General features: G+C 33.6%; 2 protein-coding genes across 3 annotated transcripts; both read left to right on the top strand.

Moving 5' to 3' along the window:
• The first annotated feature begins 688 nt into the window (after positions 1–688).
• LOC135848047 (putative SLC9B1-like protein SLC9B1P1) lies at positions 689–7,497 on the top strand. Its single transcript, XM_065367820.1, has 9 exons — positions 689–1,059; positions 3,687–3,995; positions 4,088–4,270; positions 4,361–4,536; positions 5,132–5,238; positions 6,123–6,287; positions 6,710–6,853; positions 6,952–7,053; positions 7,157–7,497. Exons 1-9 carry the CDS (start codon positions 974–976, stop codon positions 7,397–7,399), a joined length of 1,515 nt encoding a protein of 504 aa, XP_065223892.1. The 5' UTR covers positions 689–973; the 3' UTR covers positions 7,400–7,497.
• A 2,287-nt stretch (positions 7,498–9,784) lies between these two features.
• LOC135848238 (sodium/hydrogen exchanger 9B2-like) lies at positions 9,785–14,065 on the top strand. Of its 2 annotated transcripts, none has more exons than XM_065368074.1 (9): positions 9,785–10,070; positions 10,931–11,239; positions 11,324–11,506; positions 11,582–11,757; positions 12,445–12,551; positions 12,650–12,814; positions 12,961–13,104; positions 13,200–13,301; positions 13,377–14,065. In XM_065368074.1, the coding sequence occupies exons 1-9, from the start codon at positions 9,967–9,969 to the stop codon at positions 13,617–13,619; spliced, it is 1,533 nt and encodes a 510-aa protein (XP_065224146.1). In that variant the 5' UTR covers positions 9,785–9,966; the 3' UTR covers positions 13,620–14,065. The 2 variants fall into 2 exon arrangements, with proteins under 2 accessions (XP_065224146.1, XP_065224147.1); XM_065368075.1 differs by having other exon boundaries at positions 10,043–10,167.
• The last annotated feature ends 1,482 nt before the right edge of the window (positions 14,066–15,547 follow it).

Raw genomic sequence — 15,547 nt, 5'->3', positions numbered from 1 at the left:
ATTTCTCTTGGTAAACGGTGCTAGTTATTGGAAAATTGGTATTTTTCCACAAGTCACGTGAGGTAATTCATTCTTCAAACGTTGTCATTGCAATAAAAACATGGTACACTCCTCTGTAAAATGTTGAAAGTTGGTAAAAATACAAGCAACGTTTTGAATGGATGTATTCTTATTGCTTCGACTTGATAATGCCTGTATTTCTACAGTGAACCGTAAATATGCACGTGTTTTTTAGTCTATCTACTCGTATACTTAATAGGTTTCGATTATTTTTACGATCTTGACCGTTTGGCTATTTTCAACATCTTTTTTCAACTTGAACTTTTTGGTGGGTAGGTGAAGGTAGTTGAAGTGTAAAAATATAGATATTCGAGTATCGATTTATCGTATAGGTATTCGACTTCTTGGAAATTGTCAAATCATAAAATGGAAGGAGCTCAAAGATTGAAAATATCGTCTGTTGTGTCTATCTACTCGTACCTATGAAGTAACTTTCAAAGACCGACAAAAAAGATCGTTTCAAAAATAGTCTATTTTTCGTAGAGTTACAAAATGTTTGTAATTTAATTAGGTAGGTAAGTATCTAATCAAAATATTCCAATTTTTCAAAAAAGTGTTTAAAATGTTTAATTTTTCTCATCAGCTCCAGCGTATTTGGATACCTACTTACCTACTTGAGAAGAAAGAAATGTATGATATCGAAACGTGCGGATATTTCGATATGTTTCGATAACTCATGCTTCGATACTTTCACAGTGTTACAATCTATTCGCTATCTTTTTTAGTAGGTACATTTCCGCTCAAACCATTGTGTGGAGCACTTTTTAATTGTTTTTTTTTTTTTTTTGGAAAATTGAAGAGCGACTGCTAAACTAACAGTACCTTGAAATGCCCCATTGCTTTCTCACGCGTGATTTAGTTTTTTGATTTCGCACTTTTTCTCGCACATTTTGAATTCCTTTGATTTTTCATAATGTGTGCTGCTGTAGTTCTAGGAAATACCGGCGTAGAATTCGCGAACCAGGCTACTTCTGGTCAACGTCATGAATCATCGAAACAGTAAATATTTAGATTATTGGCTTTAATACCTATTGTTATTTTTTTTGGCACATTCTTCCATTTTTTTGGCGGAATTGTCCGGAAAATTGAAATTTTTAGACCTTTGGACCCATGCGAGGACCGTAGTTTTGCGATTAGGCAGCTATAAATTTTATGGTGGGCTACTCGCAAGGTCTTTCACTGAAAAAAAAAATTGGGTTTAATGGGTTACTTGCATACTGGTGAGGTTCCCTTGTTAGTTTGATCAAAGCTGATTATTTTTGGTAAAAACATTATTCGTAGGTACATAAAATATGTCTTTGAAGTCCAAGAAATGTCAAGAATAAGGTCAACAATGAAATTATTATATTATGGATTGAATTAATTAATTTAATCAGATTTTTTTTTAGTGAATCATTTACGAACGAAGACTACTATCCTAACATTAGGCCATTAGAACACACTGCATGATGAATTCAATAAGTATAAATTGAAATATTTGTATTTGAGAAACGTTCGAACCGAATGAAGCTGTTTGTCAAACTTCTAAACAAAACGGGAACTTTTTAGGCATGCAAGACAAAAATCAGTGCTTTTCGGACGTTTTGACAAAAAAGCACACAAATTTCTTAGCAATTTGGCAAAAATGACAACCGTTTGACTATTTTATCAAAAAACTACTTTTTGAGAATTTTGACGAAAAAACATTGAAACAATTTTTTTGTCAACTCATCAAAAATCAACACTCCCTGATAATTTTTATAAAGAACGAGAATTTTTTGGCAATTATAGGAAAAACATGGCAAAAATTGGCCCTTTTAGACAATTTTACCAGCATTAGACACTTTTGAAAATTTTGACAAAAATGCACACTTTTTAACAATTGTACAAAAATGGGCACTTCATGACTATTTTACCAAAAATTGACGTTTTTTGACAGTTTCCTCTGAAAAATTAACACTGATTACAGTGATTACTTTTCCAAAAAATGGCACTTCTTGACTACTTCTCCAAATATTGGCACTTTTCTACTATTTTGTCAAAACTGGACACTTTTTGACCACTTTTCCAAAAATGTGCACTTTTTTGACTACTTTTCCAAAAATTGACACTTTCTGACAACTTTTTTTAAAAAATGGCACTTTTGACTATTTTTTTAAAAAATTGGCGCTTTTTGACTACTTTTTTAAAAATGGGCACTTTTTGACTACTTTTTTAACAATTGGCACTTTCTGACAACTTTTTTAAAAAAATGGCACTTTTGACTATTTTTTTAAAAAATTGGCGCTTTTTGACTACTTTTTTAAAAATGGGCACTTTTTGACTACTTTTTTAAAAAATTGGCACTTTTTGAAATCTTTTTTCAAAAATGGCACTTTTTTGACTATTTTTTTAAAAATTGGCACTTTTTGACTACTCTTCCAAAAATTGACACTTTTTGACTACTTTTTCAAAAATTGAGATTTTTAAACTACTTTTTCAAACAGTTTGCACCTTTAGGCAACTTTTTCAAAAATGGGCACTTTTTAACCACTTTTTTAAAAATGGGCACATTAGGACAATTTTTTAAAGACTGGCACTTTTTGACTATTTTTACAAAAAATTGGCACTTTTTGACTACTTTTCCAAAAAATCACTTTTGACCACTTATTTAAAAATTGACGCTTTTTGTCTACTTTTACAAAAAAATAGCACTTTGTAACTTATTTTCCAAAAGTGGTCACTTTTTGACTATTTTTATAAAAAATTGACACTTTTTTGACTATTTTTACAAAAATTGAGATTTTTCAACTACTGTTTTAAACAATTGGCACTTTTTTGCTAAGTACTTTTTCAAAAATGGGCACTTAATGACAATTTTTTCAAAACCTGGCACTTTTTGACTATTTTTACAAAAAACTGGCACTTTTTCACCCTTTTTCCAAAAATTGCCACTTTTTGGCTATTTTTTCAAAAATTGCGATTTTAAACTACTTTTTTAAACAATTGGCACTTTTTGGCTGCTTTTTCAAAAATGGGCACTTTGTGACAACTTTTTCAAAAACTGGCACTTTTTGACTATTTTTACAAAAAACTAGCACTTTTTAACTGTTTTTACAAAAAAATGGCACTTTTTGACTACATATTTTTCCCGAAATAGTACTTTTGACCACTTTTTTTTAAAAACTGACGCTTTTTGACTGCTTTTAGAAAAAATAGCACTTTTTAACTTATTATCCAAATATGGTCACTTTTTGACTACTTTTCCAAAAATTGGCACTTCGGACTCAGTTTTCCAAAAATGGCAATTTTGACTCCATTTTCAAAAGTTGGCACTTTTTGACTACTTTTACAAAAGTTGACGCTTTTTGCATGACTTGGACAAATTTGGCAAAAAAACAAAATGAAACAGAAAGAATCTATGTAAGCAAATATTGGAAAAAAACAGGACTTTTTTTTTTGCAATTTTGAAACAAAAGGAGGATTTTTTGAAGGCGAGAATCAATTCTTTGGTTGTTTGAGGAGGGGAAGGGGTACAAAAAACCACGGACTTTCAATGTTTTAAGAATTAGCGTGCCTCACAAAAAGAAGTGACTAAAAAAGGCCTGCTTATTTCTTAATATATTCAGCTTAAGCCTTTGACTGAACTCGATCACATTGAATTTCAGTTTCCTCAAAAGATCGCTCCAAAACTATCGCGAAAAAGATTCCAAAACATTTAGTTACATCACCTTGACGCTGATCGCCTTGATTTTATATGCACTTTTGTACACTTTACTACGCCAAGAGATGGAACCTCCTGGAGGACAACTTTTCCTTTTAATAGCATTAGCAGGACTGAGTTACTTTTGCGGATGGTCAATCTCATTCTTGCATTTACCCCCTTTGTTGGGCATGATACTTTGTGGCGTAGCGTTGAGAAATTTGCAATTCTTCCGTATGACTGGCATCTACGTCGATATCGTTGCGACGATAAGGTGGTTATACTTTATTTTTGTTTCTCAATCATATCGCGTAGGTACCTCTACCTATACATCAGATTTTGTACCTATATGTAATGTGATTTCAGACAAATAGCTTTGACCGCTATTTTAATACTAGCTGGTGTAAGTCTGGACGCATCTGCACTGAAAAAACTCGGCTTGGTTGTGGCTCGTTTGACTTTAATTCCTTGTTTGGTGGAAGCTTCAACAGCAGCCGTTGCTGCTCACTATATTATGGGCATGCCATGGATTTGGGCATTATTACTCGGGTGAGTTGCGAACACATGACAATCCATTCCTTCTGAAAAGCAAAAGCTGCATCTAGTTCTGATTTGTATAAAATTCTATTCACGTTGCAGATTCGAGTTGGGTGCTGTCAGTCCTGCAATCGTGGTCCCTGCATTGCAAACTATCAAAGAGAAAGGGTATGGGGAGAACAAGGGTATATCTACGCTACTTATAGCCGCATCAAGTGGTGACGATGTAGTCTGTATTTCAGTTTTTGGCGTTATTTTGGGATTAGTATTTTCGGAAGGTAATATCGTCGAGAAGTCATTGCAACGCATATTTTGTATTCTTTTTCTTATACAAATATTTTCCTTTCTCTAACCACATTCTTGGTGCATTCGCCATTTACTTTTCATAATGCTTCCAAATACTGCGCAGTATTCAAGTAATGAAGGTTCTAATCAGCAAATTCACGATAAAAAATTCTTGTTCTGTTAGAAATAAACTTGCTTAGTTCACTTCTTTAAATACTTACACTCAATGGATAAGTACAAACATTCTACAAAAAATGAACTTTGAAGGTCATTTGATTCACTGAATTGTAGAACGAAAATATAGAAATACAAATGCAAATGATCAAATGTTTGAATGAAAAAAAAAAATTTCTCACGTTTGAGTCAAAAAAAAAAAAAAAACTTGTCACTTTCGAGTACCATTAAGGAGGTAAAGTTTTGATGCAGTGTAATGGAAAAGTGTCATAAAAAGCAACTTTCATTCGAGCATGTGTCAATTTTACGGGTTTCCACTGACACTGCGTTAGCTGTTACGAAAGCCGAATGTGGTTAGAGACTTTATACAAACAGTCCACCTATTTTCAAGACGATTTTGTCTGCGTATTAAAGGAAATCTGTTGTCGAATATCATCCGTGGTCCTATACAAGTCGCAGTTGGTGTGATCATTGGCGTAGTTTGGGGTTTCATATTATCTGTTTTCCCTCATCGAAATGAAGTGAGTCTTTTTCTTGCAATGTTGCAAATTACTGAGGTATGCAGGACCGTCGAGAGAGAGGGCAAAGGGGGCAGTTTGTGTCGGGCTGCGTTTTCTGGATGGTTCGGCATAGAGAATGCATTTTTAAAAGCTTTTTCCCCTCAATTCGTTCGGGCTTGTTTTCTTTTCTTTTTCAAAAATGAAATTTACAAAAGAAAAATCATTCAATTTTTAAAGTTTTAAAGTGAAAAAAAATTTCTCGTATAAAAGTGTCGTTTTTATGCCTCTCGAAGTACAAATTTTTGAGAGCTTTCTTCCTCACTTGAGCCTGTTCTCTTTTCTTTTTCAAAATGAACATCCGAGTGTAAAGTTTTAAAAGCCAAAAAACAAACTCCTCACATAAAAAAATCATCGTTTTTAGTTCTCTTGAAATATAAATTTTCAACAGTTTTCTCCCTCGCTTTGTTCTGGTCTGTTTTCTTTTTTTGTTCAAAATCAACTTCCTTCCTAAAAAAAAGCATCGTTTTTAAACCTTTCAAAGTAAAATTATTTTCAAAAACTTTCGCCCTTATTACTTCGCTCGGGCCAATTCGTTTCTCGTTTTAAAATGAAAAATTTACATCTGGGCCCCCAAAAATCCAAAACAGACAATGAAAATTTTTATAAATCATACGAATGTAAACCCCCTTTTCTTGTCCTCCTTTCAGAAAAACCTCTACATAGGTAGTTTCGTCCCTTAAAATGAGGCCAAATTATATTTGCCTCAGGTCTGCAAATTGGCTCTCGACGGCCCTGGTGATATGAGTATTTTTGAATATTTTGTTGAAATCGCTTGAATTCGTTTACCTAGTTGTTGGCTCCTGACTTGAATTAATGTCAAATATACGTATCTGAATGTTGTGTAGAATTATGTAGTCTTCAAACGCTCGTTGATGGTAGGAGCAGGTAGCCTTGTATGTGTTCTGGGAAGTCAAATGATCGGTTATCCTAGTGCTGGGCCCATTGCTGCGATAATTTCATCGTTTTTGGCGTCTTCAAGTTGGAAATGGCAAGGATGGTCAAATATTCATGTAAGTATCTAAGTGTAAAACTATTTTGCTGATGATTCGATGTAATGATGGTTATCAGACGTGCTTTTTCGATTCATAATTTTATTTATGTAAAATGAATTTTTCTTCAAAATCTTGCCAAATATTATTTTGTAGTTGCTTTTGTATTTCGTTGTACTTTGGAACTTTAATGTTTCGAGTATGGGAATGTGATTTCCACTGATACGCAATCTGGTCACTATAATCGTAATTGATTCTGTAGATATTTTGAAAAATTTCTAACTCTGATTTGAGGACAGATTCATCGATACCTAGGTACTTATTCAATATTGGCAGTCTCTGTCAACTGCTATAATTTCGGACAATTTTTTGACGCAAATATCTCTACCATATCCGGAGAACTGGCGAGCAAAACACGTATCATTTTTTTTTCATACCTGTAGAGTCCAGTGGAGGATGTATTTTGCAACATATGGGCCATTCTCGAACCATTGCTTTTTGGGCTCATTGGAACCGAGTTTGATTTTGCCAACATTAGTTTAAATTTGCTATGGCAAGCGCTGGCAGTTCTAGGCCTCTGCTTAACCGTATGTGATTTTTTCGAGTACTACCTAGACCTAAGTACATATTCCAATTAGAGAATGTGCTCTCAATCGCATCAATAATCTCATTCGTGGTTTTTTAGTGTCGGACTATTGCCTGCGGTGTTGTAGTATATGGGGCCAAATTGACCTTCAAAGAAATTGTTTTCGCGCTTTTAGCCTGGCTACCAAAAGCAACAGTTCAGGTAACCACGTAGCGTAATTTTTTTGCTAAGGGCTTCTTTCTTTTTGGAATCGTTCCTGAATCCTCATACCTCCTTACATTTTACTTACTTCGAATCTTTTCAGGCTACTTTAGGACCTGTAGCTTTGGATTTAGCTACCAAACGTGGCCAAGAAGATTACATCCAATGGGCCGAAGATATTCTCACCATTGTTGTACTATCTATTCTGATAACCGCTCCTATAGGAGCGATTGGTATTACTGTAGGGGGTCCGAGACTCCTTACTAAAGATCCACCAGCCATTAAAGCTGTAGAAAATGGAAATTCGCAAGTGCCTGTTGATGAAACACTTTTCAATGGAGTGTGAATGAAAGAATGGTAGGGAGGGAGGGAGCGAGGCTAATTAAGTTGTAGTTTTCCTATTTTTATAGTTCTGTTAAATAAACAAGAGAATTTCATTTTTAATCATTTTTCGCTACCTATAGGTACAGGGTGTTGAAGCAAACTTGAGCAAAAAAAGCAACTGGAGTAGATTAACAAAAACATTTTATAATCGTAGTATGAAGGACGAAGGAGCTATGTGCTCGGCAAAATTGAAAATTGACTAATTTTGAAAAAATTTGTCAAAAAAAAGAAAATCTTTGAATCATTTGAATGATGCCCCTAATCTATAGTACATCGAGTGAACGAACAAAAAATGTTATAATTACCAGTTGCCTATCTTCAAAATTTCCAAATTTCAAGTGCCCAAAATTTAAACTTTTAAATTATTGTGTTTACTCCTTCTATTTCTATGATAGACAGTTCGTCATAATCTGTTCAAAAAATGGTGTAATTTCCTAATTTCTTCAATTCGCAGACAGTAAGAAAATGTGTGTATCATTTAAATGATGCCTTTAGTTAATTCGTACTCGAGTGGATGAACAAAAATCTCATTATGGCCGATTGTCTGTCTTAAAAATTAAAGGGGCAAACTTGGTTAAAAATTTTCAAATTTTGATTGCCCCAAATTTAAACTTTTAAATTGTACATATTTGCCCCTTCAATTTTGAAGACAAACAATGGGCCATTATAACATCTTTTGTTCGTCCACTCGAGTACTATGGGTTAGGAGCATCATTCGAATGATTCAAACGTTTTCTTATATTTTTTGAGAAAATCAAAAGTGGCCAACTTACGGTTTTGCGGAGCACATAGCTCCTTCATTTTACAAGATAGGCAACTTATTATAATAGTATTTTTTGTTTGTCACCTCGAGTTACATCTATTACGATATTATTGCCCACGTTTCATTGAACCCCTGTAATTAGGTTTTGGAATATGGAGTGAAAATTAACATTTCAGAATATGAATGAATTTAGGAATTAAAAATTCAAGATAATCATGTAGGTGCTAGGATGGGTAATTTTTCAATTTTTCTCGAATTTTGATGGACCCTACTAAAAAATCATGACCAAATGATCTCAGTAAGACGCAGAAAGTATTTCAAATTTTTTGGTCAACGTTTGAACTCCCCCCCCCCCTCTGCTTGAGAGAAAAGTTTTTGAAATTTGAAAAATTTTGAATTGTTTCAATAATTTTACTTGAAATGTGTTTTTTTTCAGTTCATGTGATTTATAATCGCTTTTAGGCTATTAGAAAAGTTCAAAGTTCACTTTTGCCAAAAGCAGGAGTTCTCAAAATATCTGTTTTTTCCTTCAAAATTATAACAATGTTATAATCATTTCCTTAATGATAGTAAAATTAAAATCGAACAGGAACAACACTTGGAAATACATCTCAAATGCCAAATGTGGTTAGAGACGGTACCTACTTTGTGAACAGCAAATCGCTTCCTCAAATTTTCATATACAAAAAAAAAAAAAAAAAGACTCGTCAGTGCAATCAACACATTGTACATAGGTAGGTACGCTTATCTGACAAAATATAAGTACCGGGTTGATAAAAAAATATTTTCAAATTTTTGCATTCAACAGCAGACAACAAAGTGTACCTTTCCATGGGAACAATTGTTTTTGATAAATGATAACGCCGTATTTTTCTATTTTCTACGGCGAGCCACGAATAAATTATATCTACCTACCTGTTATTTGATTTACCTATCTGTAATAGGTTTTAGCCGAGTTTACGATCATTTTTGAGCTTGATTTTTTACTGCTAGACGAAGTATCGACATCGTTCGAGAATCGATATCGTTTTTACCTGGTAAATGAGAAGCAGTGTTTTCTAGATCAAATAGGTAAACGATGAAAATCATTACGAAGATAGCCAGGAATAGGTAGTTCGGAAAGAAACTTCGCCAACGGACATTGGCCATGTACTCATTGGGGGGGGGGGGGGGGTAAAGTATCCCGTATTTTTAAAATTGAAACGTGTGATGAAACTTGGCTTGGAATGTTTACATTTCAGAATTTTAAGAATAAATCTTGGCATTATACTCTGGAACGTAAACAAAAAGTGTTTCTTTAAAATGGCCTTTCTCCAAAATTGAGGAAAACGCAGATAGCTCTTTGAGTATAAATTAAAAAAAATTCGAACATTGATTCTCAGCTCTTCCAGTTCTGAAGAAACTGCTTTGTAAGGAACTTGGGGGTAATTTCCGCAATACCTATGGAAATTATCGATGTTCTGCTCATGAATATATTGAAATACAAATAACTATATTTCGATATCATGTAGAATTGTAGATATCGATAAATCGAAAGCCTTGCAATTTTTTACGATTTTTGTCTAGCAGCACATTTTGTGTAAACTTCAGAGTATCGCATTCGACTCTCTACGACTGAATACCTACCAAGTTGGTAACTAAAGTTATTTGTCGGTATAATCTTAATGCGTGGGAATTGAGTTTTATTCATTTTTTCGAGTGATTTTGGTTTCCAACTGTGCAATTTTTCTCGATCAAGTATTCAAATTTTGTTCATTTTTTTCACGATGTGTGCCTTTGTAGGTGAAGAAAATCCCAACGTGGAACTAAGCGAAATATTTGAGAATCGAAATCAAGCTATTCGTATTAATCACCACGAATCATCAAATCAGTAAATATTCAAATTACTTATTGACGTATCTATGTGAAAGGATGATGGGTTAATCGTAGAAAAAAGTATAAACAGAATCTAGATGGAGAATATTTAGGTACCTACTTACTTCAATATTCAAAATATATTGTGAGTTGAATAATGGCTTTTTAAAAACGAAATTTTTTTCTTCAAAACTGTCATTATTTTAAATTACTTAGGTACTTATCTAACGTTTTAACGCTCCAGAGTAAATAATTCAGCGGACAGATTTCAAAAATTTTTTTGCTTTTGCAAGAAGTTGGGATAAAAAATTTTTTCTCATTGTTTAGGTACGTCAATTTCACTAGCTTTCTAATTTCTTGTCATCTTGGAATGTTTTTTTTTGTCATTTTGAACGATTTATATAGCGATTTTCTGACATTTTTGCAGTATTTTTTGAATGTGATTTCCAAATTTCAAAATACTGAATTCTAATTGGTCGAAATTAATGCATCTTTAATCATTTTCACTCAGCGTTTGTAGCAACGTTTTGAGCTTGTGAAAATATTTTGTTCAGAGTTGTCGAATTGCCAACTAGAAGGAAAGAAAATGTTTTTTTTTTTTTTCGGAGTGACACTTATAGAAAATTTTTATTAATTTGGCCTTTCCTTTCCACATCCATGTTTAAGGACTTTCACGTATAGATATTCGTTTTGAGGAATACTGAGCTTTTACATTCATCAAATTAAAATTTTTCAGCTAAAAATAAGATTTTTTTTATTCAAGCATTTACGAATCAATTTCTCAAAATGAATTAAGAATCAAAAATTTCATATATTATAGTTATGTGTCGTGAAAATGTACACAAGTTTCTATTCAAACACCTTGTTGAATTCCAGCTTCCTCAAAAGATCGCTCCAAAACCCTTGTGACAAATATTCCAGAATACTGAATTACGTGTCCTCGATACTTATCGTCTTGGTCTTATGGGCACTACTATATGCATTACTACCGCAAGAGGTGCAACCTCCAGGAGGACAGCTCTTTATTTTGATTGCATTGACAGTATTGAGTTACTTTTGCGGATGGTTGATTTCCTTCTTTTATTTGCCACCATTGCTGGGCATGCTACTTTGTGGTATAGCTATGAGAAATTTCGGGTTCTTTCAAGTGACTGGGGTTTACATCGAGATCGTTGCGACGATAAGGTGTTTATTTTTTAAATTACCTACCTACCTAAATTTGGTTTCTACTCTATAGACTGTTTTATGTATCAAGTATTGCAATTTCAGACAAGTAACTTTGACAGCCATTTTAATATTAGCTGGTCTGGGTCTGGATGCATCTGCACTGAAAAGACTGAGTATGGTTGTGGCTCGTTTGGCATTAATTCCCTGTTTCACTGAAGCTTTTGGAGCCGCCATAGCTGCTCATTACGTGATGGGAATGCCGTGGATTTGGGGATTACTTTTAGGGTGAGTTATGATATTCCTCTGAAATCTCTGATTCAACTGATTTTTACATTTAAAAATGTCGCAATTTTATTGCAGCTTCGAATTGGGCGCTGTCAGCCCGGCCATCGTTATTCCCGCATTGCAAACGATCAAAGAGAAAGGATATGGAGAAAGCAAGGGTATATCTACACTACTTATAGCCGCATCTAGTCTAGATGATATAGTTTGTATTTCCATTTTCGGCGTTCTTTTGGGCTTAATATTCTCCCAAGGTAATTTGTAATGTTGTCAAGTTATTTTCTTTTTGGATAATAATCAATAGAGTGCGGATTTTTATGCACGAAAAATCTCAAATTATGCACATAATTTATGCATTGTAAAAGCCTGAAATATGTCATTTTTATGCATTTAAATGCTGAAAAATGCAAAATATGCACAATTGAGATGGGTGTTGTTAGAAAGCATTTTTCAATCTGAGTACAATGGTAGGACTCATTTTTTGTCATTTTTCAATTAAATTCTATAAAACACACAAAAAAAGGAAAAAAATACAAACAGCATGTATTAAAAATCGTCATAAATTGAAAAATCACAAAATCAGTTGTAAAAAATTTTTATTCTTCATTTTTTTTTGTTTTGGCAGTCATTTTGATTTAAAAAAAACTTGGAAAATGAAAATTTTGGTCGAAATTTTTGAAATATGCTGAAAATAGTCCAAATAATATGTCGTTTTATGCACATTTAATGCTAGAATTATGACGTTTTATGCATTTACAGCCAAAATATGCAAAATATGCACAATCAAATTGGGATCATTTTACTCAAAATGTTCTGAATCACAAAGATCAATGCGATATGCGCAATTATCTCGTACATATCAAAATATGCAAAAAATAAAAATCCGCACTCTAATAATCAACTTTTTCAATATGATCTCAATATGTACCTACCTATTATAGGAGAACTTGTGTCTAACATCATCCAAGGTCCTATAGAAGTGGCAATTGGTATTGTCGTTGGTTTAGGTTGGGGTTTTATCTCAGCTTGCATTCCTCATCGTAATGATGTGAGTCAGATTGTTGTGATTGTTGATCATTTTTTAATTGAAAGCACTATGTTGTTTTTTTTTTCAACTCAATAATTATGTACCTACATGTCACATAGAATCACGTAACCTTCAAACGTTCGTTGATGGTTGGCGGAGGTGGACTTGTATGTGTTCTGGGAGGTCAACTGATTGGCTACGCTGGTGCTGGACCTCTGGCTGCGATTATTTCAACATTTTTAGCATCTTTATGTTGGAAATGGCAAGGATGGTCAAATACTTATGTGAGTTTATTAATTAAATTAGGCAGGTGTTTAATTGGAATAAAAATAGGTAGGGATATGTTGAAAAATCGTCTTCAAATGGATTGATTTTATATTGATATGACGAATGAATTTTTTTCATTTACACTCTTATTTATTTCGTACAGAACCCAGTGCAGGATGTGTTTAGCAACATATGGATCGTTCTCGAACCATTACTTCTTGGACTAATTGGAACTGAGATTAATTTTGCTGACATTAGTTTAAACTCACTTTGGCAAGCGTTGGCAGTTCTAGGTCTTTGCTCAATCGTAAGTGCTACTTTTGTAGGTACATACATACCTACTCGATTTTGAAATGATGTTCGTTCTTAAATTGACTGATAATCCATTTGTGAACCTTGTAGGGTCGAATTATTGCTTCCACCATTGTAGTACTTGGCGCCAATTTAAGCTTCAAAGAGATGATTTTCATGATTTTAGCATGGTTACCAAAAGCAACAGTTCAAGTAACGTGTTTCTTTAATGGTAACCCTGTCCTTAGTCCTAATACCCCCTTAATTTTAATTTTGATCTTCTTTCAGGCCGCCTTAGGACCTGTGGCATTAGATTTGGCTAACAAAACCGGTCGAGACGATGACATCCAGTGGGCCCAAAATATTCTCACCATTGTCGTATTATCCATTTTGATAACCGCCACGATAGGCGCTATCGGTATCACCGTTGGAGGTCCGAGACTTCTTACCAAAGATCCGCCTGCCATTAAGAGTATAAAAAATGAAAATTCGCAAGTGGCTCTGGATGAGACATTTTCTTGTGAATTGTAATACCTAATTATGAAGGGAGACGACGGTGATCGAGATTTATGTGTTTATTAGATCTTATTATTCCTATTCGGTTGCATAAACAAAAAATTACATTCTGATATTGTTTTTCCTTCGGATCTACAACAAAGCATGGGAATGGTGAATTGGCCATGGAATAAACAGTTTACTGAAATTTTATATTCGGTCAAGTAGGTAACTACCACATTGACAAATTCAACACATTGTAAATCGAATAAGTTGTTCGAACTAATCTAGTAAAAGTTACACGAGTAGCTTCGAAAATCGATAATCCGAATAAACACAGTGGCCGACAAGATATATGATGGAAATCAACAGCAATCGTCTATTTGCTGCATTTAATTCGTACCATTCGACTTCATACAGCAGTGCTTCAGATACGCTGTTATCCTGCTCGTAAACATTTTCCAAAAATTATCATAAAAATATACCAGCTTTCGTTTATACTTTTATACATTTCTTACCATATCGGAAAATATCTCGCTGACGAAACATCTAACCAGCAGATTGATCCAAACAAAGAAAACTACGGCGAAATAATTTAAAACTTGACTCAGATTTGAGGCCTGCAACTACATAGTAATGTGGTATTTAAAAAAATGGAAAATTTACATGGTCGTGAGTTTTGTCTTTTTCAAAATTCCAGAGGCTTACATTCATCATCACGTATAAAGCAAATGCCATTGTTATCAGAGATGTAATCAACTCCACCGAGAAAAATCTGAAAACCATATCTTGAACGGGTAAAAGTGTCTGAAAAAGTGTTCCAAATTAAATCCCTTCCTAATAAACTCAGTAGGGTTCTCTTGCTGACAATAGTACCTACACTCCTCGATTTTAACAAGACCGAGCTGGATCTAATGAGCGTACCCTAAACCACTCGTAACCAAAATTATAGATCCTACAAATCATTTTTGAATTTAAGGCGATTTTTAAAAATTTTAAAAATTTATTTAGAAAAACTGTTTCGAGGGTAATTTCTGAACTTTTTCACGAAGTAGGTATACATTTTTTTGTGTGAAATGAACGAATAATTCTTTCAATTCAACTCCTGCATGCAAATTTCTACTTATAGTTTTTGGACCATTTTAGAGTCTCCAGTAATCTTTTAATTTCCTCCAGAAAATTTCAAATCTCTCTGGTGTCCCCAAAAATGAACTTTAGCCTCAATAGTTTTGGTTGGTGCTTAATAGGCAACTTCTCGACCGTTTCAGAGGTTACCGCGATATTTCAGGAATGTGAATTCAAAAGTGAATTGTCAATCAATTTGTAAATTCCACAAAAAGTGAAAAAAATCAAATTTTGCGAAGGTTTGTAACGAGTGATTTCTTCATTGAGATAAGATATCGTCTGGTGAGGTGCCAAATGAGCATCATCCAAAGTTATAGGTCGTGTTAAAACGTTCTTTTTTGACCTCCACAGAGCGATTTGAAATTTCTAGAGAAAATTGAAAAATCGCTTGAGGCTCCAGATTTGCCCAAAACTAGTACTTGTTGATTTGTGAGCGTTGAACAGATGAAATTATTCACATTGGTTCACCTCACTGCCACAAATTTAACCATGAACAGTTCTTTTTAAATTTTGAAAATTTTCAAAAATTGTCCAAAAATTAACTTCAACATTTGAAATTTTGGTAAAGGGGCTTTTAGGACATGCAGGCATCTTAATGGGTCACTTTTATAGTGACTTAGTCACTTTTTTCACGAAAAGTCACTTTTGGTTACTTTTTTCATCAAAAAGTCACTATTGGTCACTTTTCTTCCAAAAAAGTCACTTTTTTGAATTTTTTTTTTCGTTTTTAAACAAAAAAAAAACGTTTTTAATCCAAATTATTTTTTTTTACTCATTTTCGAAGGGTTTTATGCGAATTTTCTTTATTAAACAATTTCAGAATATTAAAAACACAAATT

This window comes from Planococcus citri, chromosome 5 (genome assembly GCF_950023065.1).
Source record: "Planococcus citri chromosome 5, ihPlaCitr1.1, whole genome shotgun sequence".
NCBI lineage: Eukaryota > Metazoa > Arthropoda > Insecta > Hemiptera > Pseudococcidae > Planococcus > Planococcus citri.
Note: the sequence above shows the minus strand (reverse complement) of the source record. Positions and strands in the feature narration are given on the sequence as shown.

Bases quoted from the DNA above. Each gene is read 5' to 3' on its own strand.
- LOC135848047 (XM_065367820.1), top strand. From the start codon at position 974: ATGTGTGCTGCTGTAGTTCTAGGAAATACCGGCGTAGAATTCGCGAAC. The intron at 3,996-4,087 runs GTGGTTATACTT...ATGTGATTTCAG, and splicing joins GATATCGTTGCGACGATAAG to ACAAATAGCTTTGACCGCTA. The intron at 4,271-4,360 runs GTGAGTTGCGAA...TTCACGTTGCAG, and splicing joins ATTTGGGCATTATTACTCGG to ATTCGAGTTGGGTGCTGTCA.
- LOC135848238 (XM_065368074.1), top strand. From the start codon at position 9,967: ATGTGTGCCTTTGTAGGTGAAGAAAATCCCAACGTGGAACTAAGCGAA. The intron at 10,071-10,930 runs GTAAATATTCAA...GTTGAATTCCAG, and splicing joins CACCACGAATCATCAAATCA to CTTCCTCAAAAGATCGCTCC. The intron at 11,507-11,581 runs GTGAGTTATGAT...ATTTTATTGCAG, and splicing joins ATTTGGGGATTACTTTTAGG to CTTCGAATTGGGCGCTGTCA.